Source organism: Osmerus eperlanus, chromosome 17 (assembly GCF_963692335.1).
Source record: "Osmerus eperlanus chromosome 17, fOsmEpe2.1, whole genome shotgun sequence".
In the NCBI taxonomy this organism is placed as follows: Eukaryota; Metazoa; Chordata; class Actinopteri; order Osmeriformes; family Osmeridae; genus Osmerus; species Osmerus eperlanus.
Genome location: NC_085034.1, coordinates 6,546,700 through 6,569,856, shown reverse-complemented (window position 1 = coordinate 6,569,856; position 23,157 = coordinate 6,546,700). Strand labels below are relative to the sequence as shown.

At 47.9% G+C, this 23,157-nt stretch overlaps 1 protein-coding gene across 3 annotated transcripts in view; it reads left to right on the top strand.

Annotated features, from left to right (window-relative positions):
- kcnc2 (potassium voltage-gated channel, Shaw-related subfamily, member 2) overlaps positions 1-23,157 on the top strand; it is a 41,636-nt gene that overhangs the window by 10,695 nt on the left and 7,784 nt on the right. For all 3 annotated transcript variants that reach the window (XM_062483272.1, XM_062483270.1, XM_062483271.1), the window contains one exon: positions 22,237-23,106. In XM_062483272.1, the coding sequence (XP_062339256.1) occupies positions 22,237-23,106 (870 nt within the window). The remainder of the gene's footprint in view (positions 1-22,236; positions 23,107-23,157) is intronic.

The window sequence follows — 23,157 nt, the reverse complement described above, 5'->3', positions numbered from 1 at the left end:
AATCAAATAAATGGTAATTTAATCAAATGCATTTGAGCATGTATAATTTGTAATCTCTTGAGGATGCTCTGCCTTGCCGACCCATCAGTTACAGCACACATGTATGCAAAATTCCACACCAATTTATGTTGATTAGAAAATTATTTGTAAATCATATAGCCTTGGCTCGTCAGAGATGACATTTGATATGGAAATAACAAAAAAATAATTTATATTGGCCCCAGGTATTTTTTATGGTTTTGCTGGGTATTAAATCAATAGGAACCACGTCAGAATAATCAGATGGTGCTTCATTCGTCAGGAACCCTTGATAACAGACTCATTTATATGTTGTTTTCACCCTTTAAAATCCTGCATTAAAGACACCTTACAGGGCTGCAATGTTGGAACTGTATTATTGAAGCATAATATTGGATGTCTCTTGAAAACTACCAATCAGATTTGAGATTTGTTATAATGTATTGGACAAATTAGAAGAAAAAAACCAAACCTAACCAAACCTAACCAAACCATAAGTATAAAGGCTGATGCCATTGCTATAACCACCAGTTGTGGATGATAGTTAACCCTCGCAGGCCTGTTCCATTCCTGGTAATTCCAATGTAAAAATAAGAACTGTATTAAGATATGGCTTGTCAGCTTATCCTCACACAGAAAAGAAAAATGACATAAACATGTTCGGAATACGATAGGGCTGTTTATCTCAACTCACAGTGCAGCCCCCCAGGGAGGAACAGCCATGGAGCGGGTCACCAGTAATCCTTTGCCTTTGATACTCTGCAGTCAAATAGACTATTTATTGTCAGCTTGAGAAGTAAAACAAACCAAACGGGGGTAAGATGCCCATTCACACCTCCCCCTGAGGCATTGTAGCCATAGCACATGTTGAAGCATAACACAATAGTGCCCTACCCCCTCTCTATACATTATCTCCAGGGACCAATACAAAACCTTAACCGTTTAATAGCAAGCTCAAGGACATAGTTGTTGTGGGCCCTGTGAGCATTAGAGAGCACAGCCTTTAAATCACAAGCTAAATCCTTTCGATGCAATAACACCATTGATATCCTAAACACTCCACTGAAAGGCCCACAGCTGGCCTTTTTATTCGAATCGGAGGATACATGCGAGAGATGGGCTGGGGGGGGGGGAGATTGACAGGTTTACGATCAGTAGAGGGGTTATGCTTTCGATTATTTGGAGACTTATGTTGGTTTCTCTCTGTGAAGGTCAAAGGAACATCCCGTTTGAGCTGGGTGTCCCAGCTCACCTCAGAGTTTGGCCACCTCTCTCAGGAGATGCAAGGTGACCTTTTGGCTCCAATCCTCAGAATTGTGTCCCCGAGGGCGGTGTGCTGGTTGAGCGCTATCGAGCAACGCCGACCGCAAGGAAAAAAGCAGTTGTGGAACATACAAGCAGTGAGGGAAATCTGTCTGCTTGAGAGAAATGCTCTTTCACCGTGGTCCTGATTGTTCCTGCGGGGGGGGGGGGGGGGGGGGGGATTGAAGGGGGCTTTCTGGATCCATAGTAAAGGTCTAAGCCAATCATGTCATGTTCTGCAAAAATAAATACTATATTATTGTACTGTGAAAGTGTGTAGATAGGAAAGCCACTCATACCACCAATTTTCTTCTTTCTTCAAAACAAAATTGCATCCACTGCCATCTGACTCATCTTTCTTGTAGGTGTTTTGTGACCTTTTGACATTTGACTGAATGCAGCAATAAATAACTCAATTTCACGACTTTCAGCCTGTCTTGAGAGCAGAGATGCCCTTGTCAAGTTCTCCAGCCAAGGAGAGATGGGAAAACTGAGGTAGAGCTGTAGAAAGACAAATATTTTGTTATCTGCCATTTGGTGTAAATATTCTAACAGACAGTCCATCAAATAGTAGTTTGCATCTTTAAGATGATCAGCATACAGTAGCACAGTCTTAAATGTCATTTGATAAGATGCCTCCCTATTTATATCGAAGAATATGTCAACCCTATCACAGCATGTTCTAGTAGCATGCCTCGAGAGTTTCTTGACTGCCACGATCGTTAAAACACAGAGCCATTTGATGCTTTTTATTGGGCCTGGACTCAAATTGGGAAAAGGGAACGGAATTTGGGTTTGTAGACTCCTGTCGGGCCAAGGACTCAGGCTATTTTAGAGCTTCATTTAAATATCACATGTGGGAGAGACCGTCTCTCATGGCTATGGCTGACATTAGCGTAACGGCGTGTCGTTTATGTTCTGGTGGTGTGCAGAGATATTTGACAAGAGTTTGCGAGGCTTCAGCTAGTGTATGCGTGCCACCGCTAGCCCATAAAGCTTCTTGGCATTTGTCTGCTTCTTCGGTTACCAGCTCTCTTACCTAGTCATTATGAAAAGAAAGTGTTTAAAATAGACACCTGTGTCAACTAGGAGCCTTTTTAAATCCTGCTTCTTGGCTTTGCAGGTGCTCATGCATGCAGGAAAAGGAGATGATAAGAAATATTGCGCTTGTTAATGTAGCCTGAAATGCATATTTGGACTGGAACCAAAAAACATTTTTTTTTTGTAAGAACCCATTTCTGTCATCATACTGTTCCTAGTCCTGCTGTTTTGGCATGGCCAAGGTAGCTTTAATACTAGTAATAATTGTAATATTAGTATTTACTATTATATTGATAAGAAGATGGATCAGTGAAATCCATCTGAGAGATTGTTGTGTTTACTTTTGCCCTCGTCTCTGGTTTTCCATGGTGCTCTGTCAGGCCAACCCTGCCCAGGGTGGTTTCCTTTTTTGGGCTCATTTTTCCAGGATCTGGGTGAACTCTCATCAGGGTTGGACTCTAAAGCATCTCCTCGAAATATCCACCGCCTCTTCCACAGCAACACAGTTTAAACCCTGAAAAGGGCCAGTAGTCCAGTGTGTGTGTGTGTGTGTGTGTGTGTGTGTGTGTGTGTGTGTGTGTGTGTGTGTGTGTGTGTGAGAGAGAGAGAGAGAGAGAGAGAGAGAGAGAGAGAGAGAGAGAGAGAGAGAGAGAGGGGGGGGGGGGGAAACAGTGGTATTGCGAGAGAAAGAGAATCAGAAATAAGGAGGAGAAGAAGAAGAGAGGAGACAAGGGAGAGAGACAGATAAAGAGAGAGCGGTTGGGAAAAGAAAGCAAAGTCACCCATGTGTTTAGGGCTTATCTAAATGACCACTGATATCACGTTCTGCCAGATGCTGAATAAAGCCTGATTTGAGGTAAACAGCTTGACTTTGGAGGGATTACACTTTTGAGCTTGCTGTAGCAAAAAACTAGAGTCCGAAAGCCTGAATTCCTGCTGCCATAAGCCAAGCTCAAGTGTAACTCAGAGACTGTCTGGACGAAAGGACACCAAGGATCTTTAGACTCTGAACTTTTCAGAGTTCCAACTCATACTGCAGGGTGATGAAATGTTAGCTCCACAAGAAGCCTACTAGTGAACAACTGTCAATATCACAGCTCATGATGTAGTTACTTTGACGCTCATCAAACTCCCTGTGCGCGCGTGTTTTCGAATACTATATGTGTCAGCTCCCCTGACTACTGTGTCAGATATAAATGCCATGGTGTGTCTAAATACACTCACCAACCCAGCATGTAAATACAGCCTCCGCCCTCCTCAGACACAGCCAATTATGCTATTCACTCGCAGCCATGCGCTGAACCGTGACTCCTTGAACACTAGGACCCAGAGCCGGAGTTGTGGATGTGGTGAGGGCGGCTCTCCACGCCACGCTGCTGCCGCTGGCTTGTTGGGCTGGCCATCCAAACTGACCAAGAGACATCGCCAAGAGTGATGGGGAGCCCTGACTCCTTCAAATCACCCCTCCCACCCTCTGCAACCTCCCCCATCCCCTACCACCCGCCCCTCAGCCCTTTCTAACCTCGCCCCCCCATCCGTGTCTGAGACTATTACACACCTTGTCCTCCGCACTCCAAGTCTCGAGATCCGATTGGACGGTGGCGGTGGCGGCAGGCGCTCGCCGTCGTTGGTTCTCTCATCTCTCAGCTGCCTGCCTGCTCATTAGGGATTCCTATTAAGAGCGTCAGGGCTCACGGAGAGGCTACATCTGGGTAGCCTCCTCGTTTCTCTCCGCTTCTCTCCGTTTCTCTCCCTCTGTCTCCCTCTGTCTCTGTTTCTCTACCTTTCTTTCTCTCTGTCTCTCCCTCTCTCTCTCTCTTTCTCCTTCTCTCTCTCTCCATGCTGCAGAATTAAGGTAATTTGATAGTGTAACAATCATGGAAACGCCCCAATTTAAGAGGTAGCCTTTCACAAAGTCAGTAAGGTGTGAGGGGAAAAATGTGACCAGTAGCAGGACCAGGTGTATGACTACTGGGGCTCAGCTGTGTTCTCAACACTGTCTTGTTCCTCCTGTAGTAAGTCTTGTGAGCGGTCCTAGGACGGTATACTGTGTTCTCTGCCCTGGTCTGTGTGTGTGGATGGGCTGGGTCTGACTGACGTACCTCAGGAGACCCATGGCACGGGAGAAGCCCTGCATTGACACCATCTGTGCCACGCTTGGCCTAGCCCACCAAGCCCAACATCACATGATCATCCACTAACGTCACTCCTGCAACTCGCACCACGGGAGCTTAAAACTCAAACACACACACGGGCACTCACACACACAGGCACAGGCACTCACACACACACACAGGCACGCACACGTGCGCCGCCACACACAGTCAAACTGGCCCGGACACACATCCAGGCGTGCATGCATACAGGTACGCACACACACACATGCACACGCACACATGCACAGGCATGCACAGGGACCCACACATGCATACACATGCTCAGGCACACATGCAGGTACTGTATGCACACACACACCAACAAGCTTCAAACCCCTGAGCTTTTGGCGTGATATGAGTAGAGCGGACAAGAAAAAAAAAAAAGATCATTAAATAAATAAATGAAGAAACGTCTTCACCAAATGCTAAAAGACGAGGTCACTACCCATCAGGAAAAGGCCTGGCCGTCTCCCATCTCCCAGCTTAATTGCTCGCGTCACATCGAAGCCTCCCTTGGCTGAACTTGTCAGAGTGGCTGCTTTGATCTGTCCTGCAATATGTCTGTTGTGGCCCGTCCACATGGAACCAACACCCTGACGTCTGAGAATAACACTGCAGCGATGAGCCGAGGCGATAACCATGGGTTATAGATCTAGTTCCTCCTCTCTCTCTCCCTGGCTCCCTCTCTGGCCCTCTCTCTTTCTCCCTCTCTCCCTCGTTCTCCCTTTTTCCCTCTCCCTATCTGTCTCTCTCTTCATTTCCCTCTCTCCATGTCTCCCTATGTCTCTCTCTCTCCCTGTCTACCTCTCTCCTGCTCTCTCTCTTTCTCTCTTAGAGTCTCGACCCCCCCCCCCCTCCCCCTCCCTTCTCTTTGTTGTTTCCCTCTGTCTACTCAATGTGGGAGATCAGAATTGAAACTCTTTGTAAACACAACCCTCGCCATCAAAACATGTCCATCCCAGTGTTGAGTATCTCTGGAGGATCTTCTCCATCCGCAGCAGTGTTTATGCCTGGATCACACCGTGTCTCCCAGGCTCCAGTTCTCCAGGCCTTGCTCCTGATGGAACCTGCGGGCCCTGTAATGTACAGTGACATATGAAAACACTCAGGAGGTCTGGCCTGCAGTCCCAGCCCCAGGCCCAGGTGGTGGGGGTGGTGGTGGTGGTGTGCCTGACTGGGGGGAAAGGTAGAGGAATCTTCCCAGCCATGGTTGAGATATTTCGGGACTTTCCCTTCTGCCCCGGGGCCTCAAGCCCCCACGTACTCACAGTGTTTGAGTGGTGGAATGGGGACCCCCCCCCCCCAGAGGCTAATCCCTGTGGACTGCGACAGTTCTCCCCGGCCTTCGCACAGGTGCTAACTGGGTTGTGCCAAATGACTAGTGAAAAGCTAAGAGAGTGGAGTCAGAGTGAGTAAGAGTGTTACAGAGCTCAACACGGTCTGAATGCAGAGAAAAGCCCCAGAACAAATACCAAGCAGGTATTCCGGCAGGTCTGAACAAACTGGATAGACTGCAGAGTGACATTTCTTATGAGATTCTAGAAGATTCTAGAGGGTACAAGTGGTTGTGGAGCCTTAAGGGTCATTCTGGGATCCAGCACTACAGACTCTTTTTCTTGAAATTGTATTGTGTCAAAAACCCTTGATCTTGGTTGGTGTGTGATAGATTTCCTGCTTTAATGTACCTACAAAATCCATGAGACAGTGAGAAAAATGTGGATCGAGAAAGAGAGAAACATAAGAAATCTCACACTGTACTGTCGTGTTTCGATGCTACAGGACATGAACGATGAAACTGAGGTGATGTTTCGCTCTAAGTCACGGAAATATGTTCAGTGATCTGACTTAAAATATCCCCATTTGCATAGATATTACCTGGTACATCTGAGGGTAAATGTAATCTTCAGTGTCACACCAAAGGGCTGGCATCCTGGTCCAAGTTGTCAATCACACTGACTGACATGTTAGAATTATACGCTAACAACTATGTTCCACCACTGCGCCTCTGTGAGCAGTTTGAGAAGAGGAAAAAGCTTTTGGTAACTGATCAAAAGCACTCTCAAAGTAGTCCTTTTGAGAAAAGGGATCTCCTTTGCAATGTATTGAGGCCATGGCGTCCTCTAGAAGGTTTGATAGTAGGGTATTACCTGGCCTGGAAAGGGGCTGTGTGGAGCTATTTAAAAACCTACATCCTCCGAGCGGATTGCTGGGGCCATTCAGTGAAGCACTGCACAGGCTGATGACGGGGAGAATGTCGTATTTTCATAATGCATGACACAGACCCCGTGGCCCTGAGTGATGTCTTGGGGGTGAAGGGAACATGGTTTCCATCTCTCCGCTTTTCTCCCTCTCCTCTTTCTCCTTCCTTCTCTCTCTCTCCTGTTTCTCCTTTTCTCCTCTTCCGCTAGTTTGTCTCTCTCCGCTTTCTCCTTTCCTTTTCCCTCTCCTCTTTCTTCTTCTCTTTCCTCTGTCTCCTCTCCTCATTCTCCTTTTCACCTTCTCTCTTTCTCTCACTATGTGACACGCACACTCTCTCTTTCTCTCTCACACACACACACACGTACACACCCAACACACAAATCCACCCACTCACCTTTCTCACTCCTTCTCTCTCACACACACACACACACACACACTATTTTCTCACTCCAAAGGTAGCATGTGCTCTGTCTCCTTCACAAACCCAGATTGGAGGAATATTCTTGGCTGGAGCAGAAACGACAGGGGAAGAAAGGATGAAGTATTGGAGCGGCTCTGAGCTATTTCTTTGGAACCCAACAATGTTTATGTTTCGGTAGGCTCAAGAAAACCGTCTTTTACGATCAGCAATCGGACCATGGGGCATTTGTATTGTCTGGCTTGATTACAAGTAAGAGTATAAAAAAAGAAGAGGAAACACTGACAAACCCGAGGACAGGATTTTTTTCAACAAGTATATCATGGCTCTCGCAAGTTCTCATGGGTAAATGGCTCCATGCCCTGAAACATTCTTGGATAAGGTTACATCGACTGGGAATACACCCTGGCTACACTTCCTAAACACTCCGCCACTGCCTCTCACCCCCCCCCCCCGCCCCTCCTCTTCTTCCCGTCACCCCCGTCTCTCCATTTCTCTCGACCCCTCTCTCTCTTCCCCTCACCCCTACCTCTTGTTCACTCACCCCCCTCTCTCTCTCCACACGTGCCCCCCCTCTCTCTTCCTCTCGCGCTCTCCCTCTTTTTTCTCCCCTATACCCGCTGTTCTCTCCTCACCGCCCTCTGTGCCCCGAGGATCCATGCCTATGGTCATACGTGCTCAGTGTGTGCCTGGGCACACTGCGGGGTCATGTCAGAAGGGATGTGTAAACCTGTCAGGGTGGAATGGGAGACCTGGGGCCCGGGGACACGTTAATGTCTAGCAAAGGCCACATTTTATGAGGCTCTTTCTTAACCCCTCCAAATAGAGGTGATTATGGGGTGTGCGTGTGTTTAAGTGTGTGAGTGTGCGTGCGTGCGTGCAGGGGTCGGAATCCAGCGTCCCTGTGACCTACCTCATTGTTCGGTCGAAACCCAGACGCTCTCATAATAGCAGCACACCTCATGGGTCCCTGCGACAGTGCCTCCGCCGGCTGGTGTGTGTCACCCTTATTGGTCCTGTGACGGACTACGGTGCACCCCGGTCCAGCTAGCCCCCATGAGTCACTGGGCTGCTCATACCATATCCTCCGCTGTGTCATCGCCCAGGGAGCGCTGTGGTCAGAGCGCTCGGTTGACGCTGTAGAGATGAGTAATGTGGCTCTTCCTCACCACGACTGACACCTCTGATGTCGGGCTGTCACGCTGACATTCTCTCCGCCACTGGGTTGGGTTTGTGGCTGTGGAACAATGCATGTTGCATTCAAATAAATGTGGCGTATTTGTTTGATACAGATCTATTTGTTCGCCAAATCTATTTGTTTTCCAAATCATTTTCAAAGTACCCATATTAATAATGCAGATGAATGGTTTACAGTCTTGGAATAGCTAGCCATCTTGGACTACTGAACTTCCCCCTGGCTAGCTACTCACTTCAGGGATGTGGTTTATGAAACTGTGAACACTGGGGTCTAGTGATCAATAGCCATTAAACTGGAAGGCTACTGTTTAAGTGCTAGGAAGTGTTAACACAACAGGATGGACTCCAAACCTCTTAGTGGCACTTTCCTGTTCGGCAAGAACAATCAACAAAGTCCCTGAACAGAGGCCAAGCCTACAGGGGAAATAGGTGATGTGATGTAGGATGGGTTTTACACTTTGACGTTGCAGAGACAAGCGGCCTCTCTCTAAATGGGTGGGACGGGTAAGATGAACTCTGGCAGAATAATTAACCAACTCTGGCCCAACGCATCATCCCCATCTGTTGGCTCTCTGGTCCAGTAATGATAAAGTTCTGTGCAATCATTTTCTTCACCCATCCTTCCATTCATCCATTCATCCATCCAGGTTTTCCTAATCCATCCATCCTTACTCATTCATGCGCTCCATTGTGATGAGTAAAGAGGGAAAATTACGTGTCAGAGAAAGCTAGATGCATGCAAAGAGTTCTGGTGTGTACTGTGTGTTTTGGTGTGTTGACTGTGTGCTTACTGTGTGTGTGTGTGTGTGTGTTCCTCCTGGAAGCTCCCACTCCTCTGTCCTGTGTGGCAGCAGGAGTGTTCCAGCGCAGGTGGTGAAAATAGAGCAGCCTGTGTCACCTCAAGGAACCTCAGGTGACCTGTTTCGGGAGAGGTAGAACGTTCTACCCTCCAGGGAGAAACGGGAACCCTGGGTTCTACCTCTTGTGTTCCTCTCTCTGTGTCTCTGTGACTTTGACACTTTTTACCCTGACCTACATAAGCAAGCCGGCTTGCATTGGAACAGAATGATGTAACTATCGTTTTAACTAGGTCTACCCCGTGATATTAAGGGTATAAGTCGGTGCTCTTCGGGTTCATAAGATATTTTTAAAAGCACCTTGCGAGTGCTTAAAAATATCCTGTCCTTGTTGGAGTCTGGTAAGTGTGGATGAAGCAGTGCACTCCTGTCTTGTGTGGTCATTCTTGCCTCCTTCTTCCTCCTGCCTCCCCCTCTGCCCCATATTAGTGTGTAACATTATACACCTGCCCAGCACACAGGGTAGGATGAGATGTGTGCCCTTTTCGCATCGAGTCGGCCGTCCTGGCACTAATCCTGTTGGCAAGCCCTCTCCTCTTCACTTTCTCCTTTGAAGGAAATACTTTCTCACTGCTCTATGGGACAGCGCTTTGCACTTTCCCACCGCAAACAGCAGTGATCAATCCCAGGAAAGTGTCTGGTTGGCCCATTTATTCCCCTCTCTTTATTTATAGCCTTCTGCAGGTGTTTGATTCTTCACCTATCCAAGTTTTTCTTTTGTACTTTTCTTTTTCTCTTTTTCTTTCATAATCTCCTGTGTTCTTATTTGGAGCCTGTCTATTTATAGACCTGGAATGCAAACAGGCAAGGAAGAGTTTAGGTGTAAAATGGCTGCCAGGGGGTGTCAGATTGGTGATTTGTCACCGGGCAGAAGTTAGTGAGCTCTGAGGACAGAAATAGCACTGTCATATCAAGCCAATCAGGCGTAACGCTGGAATAAGGGGTCTGGCGTGGGCCTGGCCGGGTCACTGACCTCTTCTTCCTCCTTGGAGTCCTCCTTCATCCACACCTGTCACACAGCAGAGCTAAGCGCACGCACCCAAACGCCTAGCATGTGCATCTGTCGTACAATACGTATGAAGTCCTTTTGGATGTTGTAGTGTCATTGTGTGTAGAATGCTATCTCTTCACGTCGTACTGTTGTCAAAATTATACGCATTAGCATTATTCTATTTATCTTTAATTTACTGCTTGTCTCAACTAAACGATTAAGTCTGTTCTTGATGCAGATGGAGTTGTTGTGTACAACTGACTAACACTTCTTGACACTCGCATTGCTGTGGACCAAGTTGTTTTTCTTGGGATTGGGTTTTTGCCTGAGGGTCAAATGTGTAACCCCTGCGCTGTGAAGCCCCAGGCAACAGCACAACTGCCTCTATCACTCAACTTGTCAGTGGATAAAAATTCTCCCCATTGTCCACCTGCAATTGTAAAGGCAATTGTAAATCCCTTTTCGCCTCCCTGTGAGGTTAAATCAGGACTGGGAGTGTGAAAGGGAGTGGGGGGTGTGGGGAAGGGGGTGGGGGAGCGTGGGGAAGGGGTTGGGGGGGGGGGGGTTGGGGGGGGGTGGGTGTTGATTCATGTGGTGTCGTTTCCCCAGAATGGCCAGGACTACTGGGACGTGGCGCACACTCCACAACAACAGACGAGCCCATTGGTCATTCCTCATCTCCAGATAGCAACTAGAGAGCAGGTGTGACTGATGACCACTTTGGAGTTTTAAAAGATAGGTTTTATACTGGCCGAGGAAGACTGAGGATGGGATGGATGGATGCACCCAGACCTTTCCCTCCCTCCATTTCTTGCTCTCTCCATTCCTGTGTGTTTTCCGTTTTTCCATCCTACACCTCGAACGTTCTCTCTCTCTCTCTCTCTCTTACGCTCTATCTCTCTGTCTGACCTTGACAAGAAATAATCATTGAGAATCCCTGGCTTTTTCCACTTTGTGGGGCTTTGAGTGCAGTTGCGGGGGATGGAGGGAGGGGTGGGGGCTGGTGAAGGATTCCAGTACTTTGTCTTGGAGACCTCATCCGGGATTTGGGGAAGGGCGAGGAGTGTGGTTTAGTTACGGAAGCCGATACCCAGAGAAAAGGATGAGAGCAAGGGCAGAAAGCTGGATAGATTTGTACGAGGTCCAATATGGGTAATGTGAATCTTCTCAGCGTTATCTCTCTGTTTTCGCTCTCTCGCCTTTGTGTTCTCTGTCTCCTTGTCTTGCTCTGTCGCTCCATTCCATCACATGTACATACATGTACTGCACAAACAAGCATGCAACTATTTTTCCTTTGTCTTAAAGTCTTTTCCATGTCTCCCTCTCTCTCTCTTTCAATATATATATATTTTTTTATATGTATTTTTTTACTTCTATCTTTCCCTTTATCCCCTCAGAACTGTGGTGCTGTCCACTCCCTCTAGCGACCCACTTCTGTGCTTACCAAACAGAGCTCTCCTGTGCTGTGACACACCCCAGCTTCTCACATTCTGCTAGAGGACAACACCGCACGCCTTCACTCTCCTCTGCCAACAGCGAAGAGTTTCCCTGGTCATTTATGTAACATTAGACACCTTTAAATCAACGTAGGCTGACACAGGTCATGTGCGTTTGACCGAGGTGAGGTACAGGCAGACACCTCATCGCGCCTCATGCTCCTGTCTCGAGGGGGCTGATGGGAAAATTAGCAAATCTCTTCTGCACTCTCTTCCGAGGGTCTGTTTGGTGATGGCCCTCTTGCATGATAAGGCATCCTGAACTGGGTGAGGAGATCCCTTCACTGGGTAATGTTGTGTGTTTTTGGGTGGGGAGAGAGGAGCAGGGTGAGGGAAAGGGTGGGCCAAATGTGAGAGTAACTTCATTGTAACTTGGTTACAATTAAATGATTGGTACTATTTGGTATATCATTGGTACTTCTTGAGTAATTCCTGAGTGTGGTATTATTCACTGACAGGTCCCCCTGTCTAGACTATTTTTTAAATGTCTTTAGCGTTCATAGCACGCTGTGTATTCAACTTTGTTGACACTGCTGGGAAGTGAAGTCAGTACAGACTCTCCATTAGGGTTCGTTTTAGGGTACACCTGCGCTGGGATATCCAACCTCCTTACAATCATCAGGCTCCTTCATCTGTGTAACCTGTGCTTGAATCACGTGACTCATACTGTGCTCCTCCCAGTACAGCTCATCACTTATCCAAAATCTGGCATGATAATCATGAAAATAACTTCATGAATCATTAATTTTTCCCCTCTCTGGCTATTTGGCTAAATGGATACAAACGTTCCAGCTTAATTCCATTATTCAACGAGAGTGGTGACGGTGAATAGTTGGGCCAGTTCTCCTGAGCTGGAGGAGATGGACTCATCCATCATTTCTTGTCTCCATTAGGGGTCTTCCTGCTTACCGGTTACCGGCTCGATTAGGAGGAAAACTAGCTGGATATCAGTCATTGTTCACAGAATAGTAGGAATGCGTTGTGTACATATAAACAGTACACTGCCAATACTGTAGATGTCGGCTGAATTGTTGTTATCTTTACTGTTATATTATGTTCTTAGATATATTTGTTTTAAATATGTACATAATTACCAATTTGCAATAATTTGCAATGATTAGAATGTAATTACTTCCCTATATTATATGATATTATATTACGGACTGTAGTATTTTTTACAATATCAAGTTGAATCTATACATGTGTGCTACAAATAGACAGCTATCTTACCTATGGGCCAATCTGTGCAGGCTGAAAGCACTACTTGTATTAATAATTCAGGGAGCGCACCATAAATAGATTAGCGACGACGCACCAAACAGCCGTTTGTTGTGCTGATCGCTTTGATCTTGTCTGAGGAACAAATGGCTGCAAAAGCTCAAGAAACCCTATTAGAAATTCCTGCCCACCATACTGTACTGTATACCCACAGTACCCTACTGTACTGTATACCCACAGTACCCTACTGTACTGTATACCCACAGTACCCTGCCCACCATACTGTACTGTATACCCACAGTACCCTACTGTACTGTATACCCACAGTACCCTGCCCACCATACTGTACTGTATACCCACAGTACCCTACTGTACTGTATACCCACAGTACCCTGCCCACCATACTGTACTGTATACCCACAGTACCCTGCCCACCATACTGTACTGTATACCCACAGTACCCTACTGTACGTTCCGTAATTTCTCCAATGGGATGAATAAAGTATCTATCTATCTATCCAGCTATCTGTCTATCTATCTATCTATCTATCTATCTATCTGTCTGTCTGTCTGTCTGTCTGTCTGTCTGTCTGTCTGTCTGTATCTAACACTGCACACAGTATCCACCGATAGTACTGAATATCAAACAAAGCCACAGACCCTGATAGGATGGTGGGTCAGACTGAGAGAGGGAATGGAAGCTGACTGGAACAATATTTACATTGAGTACTGAGTAAATACACTCACTAATCAATGATTTACTGATACGTAGTAATTGTTTGAGCAATGATTATTTACACAGAGGTCAGTGTTTTTACCATCTCCCGGTAATTGGTAGCTTTTAAATTCCGTGATGTCCTCTATGCAAGGCAATATTGTCCTCAAACAGAAGTACTGTGCAAATGCTGTCAACAGACGGCTCATGACACCAACTCATGTATTTATTACAGTGACCAGGCATGATCCTTTCTCTATTCTGGAAACTCCTGTGGGAGCAGGCAAGCTGTACTGCATTCCTCTATGAGACTGGCAAATGGGAAATAGATTATTTTACATTGTGCCACAGGCAGCGTCGCTTTTACAGTAAAAGTCCAGTCTGGAGGTCCAGGATAGGAGTAATTTATGAATGTATCCCCATGGCCTGCATCATACATGCAGGCAGAGAGGCCTTGTGTGGACTTTGCTGGTGTGTGTGTGTGTGTGTGTATGTGTGTCCTTGGGCCAGAGTGAGGAGAAAGAGTGAACATGGATTGTTTCAGTGCCTCCCTCACTGGATCTTTCCGAGCATCGTTCCTGTCTCTGAGGGTATTCTGATACTGCACGTCGCTTCATGCCTGCTTCAAATGACCATCCATGTGCCTCAGGGGCTTTGGGCATTCCCCTGGCTGATCACACCAGCCCATATGCTTATAAATATTATACGGCACCCCCATCAATTCATTCGAAATTGCTCACTTCACCATTTCCGGGACACCCCCCCATGAGATGTGTAATTCAAACCCTGCGTGATACAGGCTCTAAGGATAGCCTTCACACAGTGACCTTCAGTGAGTCAACGGCCCAGCAGGGATCAAATTACCGGTCAAAACAAAACAATATGGAGTACTGGCTCAACGTGGCCACCGTGCTGTGTGTTTCTGTGGCGTTGGTGGTTGTCATATCAACTAGCCTGGAGGGAATGATCAGTGCTAGGTGAGGGGCTAGCCCATCCGCCAAACCCATCCCCCTGGCCGTTACCATGGGTACAGCGGCGTCCAACGGTGCCTGACTGTTGTGAACAGTAAGCAGTAGCGATAAGGTCGTCTGGACGTCGACCCCGGGGGCCAAGCTGTCAAACACGTTCTCCCGCCGGTCGTCGGGACGACGGCCCAGGCATTGTCACACCTGGCCTCGTCTTGAGAACACTCCTTGACGTCAGCTCACATCACGTCCTTTGCACGAACCGATGTCGCCATAGAAACAAACGCACCTCTGTCGTCGTCCTCTAGCCAGAGGCCACGGCCCAGCAATAATGGCGAAGATAAATAGAGATGATTTTCTGAAATGACACGACAAAGGAAAGAGAAGGGTTGACGGAATCATCCGGAGTGTGCTTCCGTTTTTCATTTTTTAAGTGTGATCTGAGGCTCTGCACGGGGTATCATATCCTGTGTCTCATCTGAACTCCCTGAAATGCTTATTTTTAGATGTCCTCGTGCTTCCTTTGGGTGGGTGGGGATTAAGGGTGTGGGGGGAGTTTATAACACATCACTTTTGAAAATCAATCACTGATTTTTTAGAATGCTGTTTTTCAGGGGTGTTGGGGTTGGGGGATGAGGTTGGTGGGGGGTGAGGTGGGGTGGGAGGGGGTGAGGTGTGGTGGGAGGGGCTGAGGTGAGGTGGGGGCTGCACCATAAACAGAGTTCACTTATGCCACCAGACTACGGGGCGCTTGGCCCCTGCTCCATCTCCCCGAGTGTCATTTCTCTGGGGGAACCGGGGGTCCATATACCAGAAAGTACCAGAAAATACCCAGAATGCTGTGCAGCTGACCCTCCCAACCCTGCTATTTGTGCCTGACCCACTTGGGTAGTGCTTTACTAAATAAAGCACAGCCAATATGGAGCAGACTACTCATCTGAGAACATGAGTGACAAATAACAGCCCTGTTTAGTCGAGGAGCGACGGGTTGTTCTCAGCAATAAATGATCAAGGGTTTAGTGTGTGTGTGTGGGGCGGGGGGGGAGAGGGGGGAGAGGGGGGAGGAAGTGTGGCGCTTGGTTCTATGGGAGGAGACGCACAAGTTTGTCAGAGCCTTAGGCTTATTTTTTTCATTAATATATCCCTGTACCTTGATAGTGTGTTTGTTAGTTTTAAAATGACAATGATATATTCATGTATTCAGGAACCCATGAAGGGCTGACTTGGTATTTATTAAAGAATAAGGAAAGAGAGGAAGAAGAAAACGGAAGGGTGGGAGTTACGTAGGAAGGATCAAACGTTTAGTAATTCTGTCTCTACTTATACAATTGTATCATATCACATTTGATCTTGATCGAGAGAGATTACTGCTTTTTGTTTGTTGTCAAATCAGGGATCATAGAACTTGGACCAGGATGTGGTTGCAGACATTATAAAGTGGAGTTGTTGAATGTCTGTGACTGATCTTCACCTCTGCTATCTATTAACATGTCTGCCACTTCTGCCTCCCTACATCTCCTCAGTCAAATGAAGTTCCATTAGAGGCCCCATTGATGTGAGGTCTGGGCTCTGCTCTGAGCAGACACACAAAACACATTTGCCACACAGAAAGCGGCTCTACTTATTTGGCCTGAAAGGATCTTTCAGCTATGCTACAAATCCCCTTCAGACAACGTCAGCGAACGGAACGATCGGTACATGACCTATTCACACTACTCTGTGTTTATGTGAAGTCCGGGTTGAGTGTGTACTATTATGTCTGCCAAGCTGTTAAACAACGTGATGAGATGCTATTTGACAGGCCCCTCCTGGCACATCCATTGCAAAGACACTGGTTATCCACTGACATCTACTGTGTTGCATACAGTATGTTTATCTATACAGACATCCTTTGTATATATACATCTGAGCCTTCAGCATCAGCCATTGTCCTATGAGGATGCTGAGCTCCTTGTCTATTTATAACTGTTGTCGTGTGGTACATGGTCATTGTACATGGGCATTGTGTGTGTCTCTGACCTGTATTGTGTATTTGTAAAACGTTCCACCCCTCGTACCTCTTTGATGACTGACAGTTACGAACCAGCTAATGGGCTGCCTCCTTTCATCTTTAATTGCCCCACAGCAGATATGGCACAGTAGGCTACGGGCGGAGGGACATGACTGTCTTTTACCTCTCCTTCTGGTAGACCTTCAGATGCCGTGTAGACCGGCAGCGCTGTGTCTAACGTGGATTAAACTGTCTGTGCCTGCCCCCCTCCTCATCTACTTCACTAGCTAAGGTGACAATGAATTATTCAAATGAGAACGCCTGAAATTTTGGGATATGCTATTTTTAGCCCGTCATCTGGTGGGTTGCCAAAAGCTGTGGGTTTGAAAGGGTTCCCCAAGCAAGAAGGGCTGTCATGTCATGGCAAGATGTATAATGAGCATGAGAGAGTGCATGGAGAGAGAGATGGAGAGAGGGCACGGGGAAAACCGTGGAAGAAGAGAGGGGAAAAGACAGAGGGAAATTGAATGACAGAGGATGAACAAACCTTCCTCTCTCATAGAAAGATCTGTTATCTCGCATTTATTCCTCAGTGATTATCTGAATACAACCTTCTCAATTTTCATCAATCAAATGTGCATCTGGTCCATTTTAACCTAAGCCTGCAATTTTTGTCAAATAAAGGGCCAATCAGCAATCCAGTAAAGTGACCACCCAGTCATTATTGCTTCTTGTTTTGTCATATTTCAACACAAGAAATCCCTCTTTCATTTGTGTTGGAGAAGAGAAAAAAAGAGACAGAAATAGACAGAGACAGAGAGACAGAGAGAGAAAGAGATAGAGATAGAGACAGAACGGGGGAAATCCCTTTTCCTTTCTCTGCCAAATAACAAAAGAAGACTTTCGTCTTCTCCACCTCCTGCTATTCCTCCCTCCCTCCCTCCCTCCCTCCCTCCCTCCCTCCTTCCTTCCTTCCTTCCTTCCTTCCTTCCTTCCTTCCTTCCTTCCTTCCTTCCTTCCCTCCCTCCCTCCCTCCCTCCCTCCCTCCCTCCCTCCCTCCCTCTCTCCATCCCTCTCTCTCTCTCTCTCTCTCTCTTTCTCTCTCTCTTTCCCTCCATCCCTCTCTCCCTCTCTCTTTCTCTCTCTCCACATCAACGTTTCACCATCTCGAGCTGTCAAAAAAAAAGAAAGGCGCCGTTACCATGGCGGCAGTGGATGAGGGGAGAAGTGGAGGCTGTGGTGTGATAAAAGGAGTCTTTGTTTGGGGACTTCATTGTAACATGGGACAATCTATTACTTGTCCTGTCGCCTCGTTTCTCCCAGATACTCCTCAGTATCTCTGTGTGATCATCATTTCCACGGTGCTACTGGCCATTTACTTTATATGAGTGTCTTTTATCCCGGGGTTGGTCCCCTATAAAATGTGGCTGAGAGAGAAATCGGGTTGTTTGGCAAGTTATGTATTTGCGTGATGTTGGTTGTGAAAACCAAGTAATCAACCAATCGGAGTAGAGTGCGCTCCTTTTGGTTTGTTGTCTAATTTCAGAACAGATAGGAAACAAGCCAGCTGGAAATAGGGCCAATTACATATGCTATTTGCAGGGAGATGATGTCTCTGGATGTGTGATCCCTGCCTGTCATGTGTACACATGTATGACTGTGGCTGCATGGTCTTCCCCCTGTCATTAGGGTCCTGCTGCTTGTTCCCCAGTATGACACCGCTGTGATGTCAGCACTGTGATGTCAGAGGGGGGGGGGGGGGGGGTCTTTGAAGAGACAGGAGCAGCAGGCAGGAGCAGACAGGAGCTGCAGACGGGGGTCTGCCTGGGGTCCCTGTTCCCAGCTGGAGCCTCTGTGTGTGTGTGTGTGTGTGTGTGTGTGTGTGTGTGTGTGTGTGTGTGTGTGTGTGTGTGTGTGTGTGGGGGGGGGGTGATACTGAAGCTGGTCTGTGTGTGTTTGCAGCCCTGATGGAGTGTGTTTGTGCATCCCTGCGCGGGTATATCCACTGCCTCCAGTCTTCCTGAAGTGAGAGTGCATTATAAGGGTGCATCCATGCGGAAAAGACTGGCTTGCTCTGCCGTAGCTGTTCCAACTAGCCCAAACCGCAAATCACAAATAAGCCAGTGGAGGATGGGAAAGGAAGCTTCGGGGATGGGGTGAAGGATGGGAGGTGAGTTGTTGGTGATGGTGGTGAGGGGGGTCATCCAAAAAAACGTATTTATGTCGAAACCTTCGGGGTCCCCCTCTATGTGGTGATGTCACACACGCTTTATGGGGGTGGTGATGGCGGAGGGGGGCGTGGGAGGGGAGGTGGGGCGGGGGGCGGGCACAGAGCCAAGACAGTATGGCTGTTTTCAGTCATGTGGTGTTCGGCTGCTCCTTACGGAGCCGGGCTGTGAAGCTCCACATCCATGGCGTCAAAACAGATGGTGGAGGTCCAGAGGAGGCGCCAGTAACAGGCTTTCTGATTGGCCGGATCTGACGGGCTGTTTACGAAGAGGATTGCGAAGGCGTGGTTGCCTGATCCGGGAGGGATTTTTTCCCGTGGATGTCTTACCAGGGTGTCCCAACACGGCAACGATTTGACAATTTACTTCTGTTCTCTCGAAGCGTTCCTCACCTCAGTACCCCTCTCATCATCCTCCCAGCCTGCATTCTCTGCCCACCTCTTCTTGGTGGAAGCCATCATTGTATCAGTTACAGTTCATCGTATCCCACTGGCCCAGCTCCAGTGTCAGTGTGCCTGTCTGACTCTCCTGCTTCCAGTCAGACTGGTGAGGCTAATCTGTCGGGGGGGGGGGGGGGGTGGCGGCAGGATTGAACCGTGTTGTCTGCCGTCCTCATGTCTCCGCGCGTCCACACACAGCTCCAGGGTGCGGCGCCCTGACAAAGTGATGCGATTTGTCTTCTAAAGAAAGACCCGGGCATCGGGTCTTGTCTGCGAATTGCTTCCCGTCGGCTGTTTGTGTTGGCTGATAGGCCAGCTGATTGGAGCAGCTCCCCGTAGAGGGAGAGGAAGAGAGAAGGAGCCTTGTTTCACCGGCCCTGGTGATAGAAGGTTAAACTGTACCCGTGCCGAGTATTTGCCCCTTGAGGGATGTGGGCCTCCTCAAAATGTCCCCCCCAATATATTGATATAAAAATATAAATGTGCTACGCTACGACAGGCAACCACACACGCTGTCCGAAATTATAATTTTAAAAATGAATTTGTTGACTCCATGGCTACGGCCTTGTTATAAAGACAGGAAAGCAGGGAGGGAGCAGGGAAAACATGCACACATTTTCTCTTCTTCTCTTCTTTTCATCTGTTCTTCTCTTCTTGTCTTCCTCTCTCTTAGCCTCTTCCTGTGTGTGTCTGTGTGTGCGTGTGCACGCGTGCGAGGGCATGTCATCCTGTCTCTGTCCAGTGACATCATTTGGTCGTTACAGGCCATAGTGGGGACTAATGAGAGAGTGGAGATGACGCACATCCTGTCATCCTGTCACACGTGTATGTGACACAACATTATACCCCAGCATTAAGCAGCAGTTGTTCTTCTCTGAAGATACAGCATTTAGAATGTGTTGTCACATGTGGCCACGTTTAATGTTCATTACTACACTGTCTGTTTTTGTTTGCTGGGTATGCTCTGCACAAGGGCAAACTGAACAAACACAATCTATCTTGGCAATAATTGTTTTGTTGTTGTAATGAATGGAGTTGAAATAACAGTTGATTCACAACTAGGAAGTAGAAAAAAGGAACAATAAAAAACGAACTCCTGTGAACAGATGATGATTTGGTGATTTGATCATCAAACTTCCGGTAACAGCTGAGCTGTTGTCCTGCGTATCACTTTAACATTTAGAATTGATTCACCACCGTCATACACAGCTGTTGTCTTGAATATGTGTGGGGTTTAATACTTATTCATGATTGAGTTGCCAGTTCACTGATTCAGTCAAATGAAAAGAAATCATGGATGAGTAGTTTGACGGAAACCTTTTGGTACAAAAATAATTATGAATAAAAAGCAAAGACTGTACTGTTAAAGTAATATGTATAAAACAGTGTAGGAACCCATGTATAATACATGGATCACGGAGCATGCTGAGATTCTGAAAGCACAGTGCCACTTCCAAAGGAACGAGAGTGACCCACATAGTGCCAGCAATACCCTTAGCAAGACAGTGTGAGTCATGCAATCCAACCAGAAGACAGAGTGATGTGGTTCTGGGAAGAGAGCCTGTCACGTCACACCCTTTGCTGTGGTCTTAATTGCACCATGCCTGCTTAAAGAAAGGTTAAGTATTGAAGTAAAACGGAGCAAGAGAAATTGATGGAGGGTGTAGAGAGGGAAAGTGGTAAATCGTGCACCTTCGGCAAATACAAAAAACAGACACACACACCTATACTGCTGATTGTCCAAAGTTACCAAAGTTATGGTATTCTTTCTTGCTCAGAAGACGGTTGACACAATGTGGATCACACTTTTTTTCCCCCTCAAATCCTTTTGTGCTTTCGGCATGATTGTGGCAGCATGCTCAATCTCCATATGTCCAAAAATGAATTGTGTGTCACCTTGATATTAGGGTGTTAAATGTCAGTGACGGTTTGTGTGTAAGGTCACCGCAGTTTATGTCTTTAGGTATTTAGTCTCTAATAACTGTCAGTCGACTAACATGATCAATCCCAGTTACAGTAATCCCAGATCCATCCCAGAAGCCTCTCCTCCTTCCCATCAACCCCCACCAGTAAACGAGGCTTGAGGGCTAACAAATAGGACCCATGAGGGCTGTTTATCTGTCTCTGCCTGACTTTTCCTTGGGGCCTTCTGGAGAACCGTGTTCTGGAGACACTGTAGCTCGGGGACGCGAGAGAGAGAAAGGAGAGGAGAGGAGGAGAGGAGGAGAGGAGGAGAGGAGGGGGGAGGAGAGGAGGGGGGAGGAGAGGAGGGGAGGGGAGAGGAGAGAGGGGTGCCACTTGCTGCTGACAGGCCACAGAACCTTGGCCAGTCGGTCCCAGCGTGCCTCCGTCCCTGGCCGCTCTTCCCCAGCATGTGTCTGTCCCAGGCCAGAGGGAGAAGTGCTTCCTGTGGCCGGCCATATGCCTAAAGTCCTGGGCCAGCCAGGAAGAAAAGGGAGGAGAGGAATATAGAGAGAGACAATCATATAGGGAGAGTTGGAGAGGAGGGCGGGGTGGCAGGAAACCCTCCAGAGGTGACCTCTGCTTCCCGCTCGTCAGCAGCAGCAGGGTGAACATGTGTCTGTAGTAGTCGATGATGCTCCAGCAGCATTGTTTGCTACTGAGAGGTCAAAGTTGGAAAGCATGGTTTTGTTTTGTCTTACGATACATAGTTTCATGGCCCAAACACGTAATCTGGGACGTTTTGCAACCTTCAACTTTTCTATCTTCTTTGTTATTAATTTTTTTGATTCTGTATTTTTATACAGTACTAGACATAGCATTCAATGTTTATTGAATGTGCTTGCTAATAGGTTGTACCTCAATCTGCAGTCATTGTATCTAATGGCAATAATCTTTTCTCTCCTCTCTCTATCGCTCTCTCTCTCTCTCTCCCTCTCTCTCTCTCTCTCTCTCTCTCTCTCTCTCTCTCTCTCTCTCTCTCTCTCTCTCTCTCTCTCTCTCTCTCTCTCTCTCTCTCTCTCTCTCTCTCTCCTGTCTTCCAGTTCGTAGCCTTTGCCTCCTTGTTCTTCATCCTGGTCTCCATCACCACCTTCTGCCTGGAGACCCACGAGGCGTTCAACACCATCGTCAACAAGACGGACCCCGTGCGCAACGAAAGCCTTCCAGACCCGGGCCCGCAGTTCGAGATCGAGACGGACCCCGCGCTCACCTACGTGGAGGGAGTGTGCGTCCTCTGGTTCACCATCGAGTTCCTGGTCCGGGTCATCTTCAGCCCGGACAAGCTGGAGTTCATCAAGAGCGTGCTGAACATCATCGACTTTGTGGCCATCTTGCCGTTCTACCTTGAGGTGGGGCTGAGCGGCCTGTCGTCCAAGGCTGCTAAAGACGTGCTGGGCTTCCTGAGGGTGGTCCGGTTCGTCCGGATCCTGCGCATCTTCAAGCTGACCCGCCACTTTGTGGGTCTCCGCGTGCTGGGCCACACGCTGCGGGCCAGCACCAACGAGTTCCTCCTCCTCATCATCTTCCTCGCCCTGGGCGTGCTCATCTTCGCCACCATGATCTACTACGCCGAGCGCATCGGCGCCAACCCCAACGACCCCACCGCCAGCGACCACACCATGTTCAAGAACATCCCCATCGGGTTCTGGTGGGCGGTGGTCACCATGACGACGCTGGGCTACGGAGACATGTACCCGCAGACTTGGTCGGGCATGCTGGTGGGCGCCCTGTGTGCCCTGGCGGGGGTGCTGACGATAGCCATGCCCGTGCCCGTCATTGTTAATAACTTTGGGATGTACTACTCCCTGGCCATGGCCAAGCAGAAGCTCCCCAAGAAGAGGAAGAAGCACATCCCCCAGGCTGTGCAGGGGGGCTCCCCCATCTACTGCAAGGCCGACCTGAACCCCCCCTGCCTGAACCCCCCCTGCCTGAACCCCCCCTGCCTGAACCCCCCCTGCCTGAAC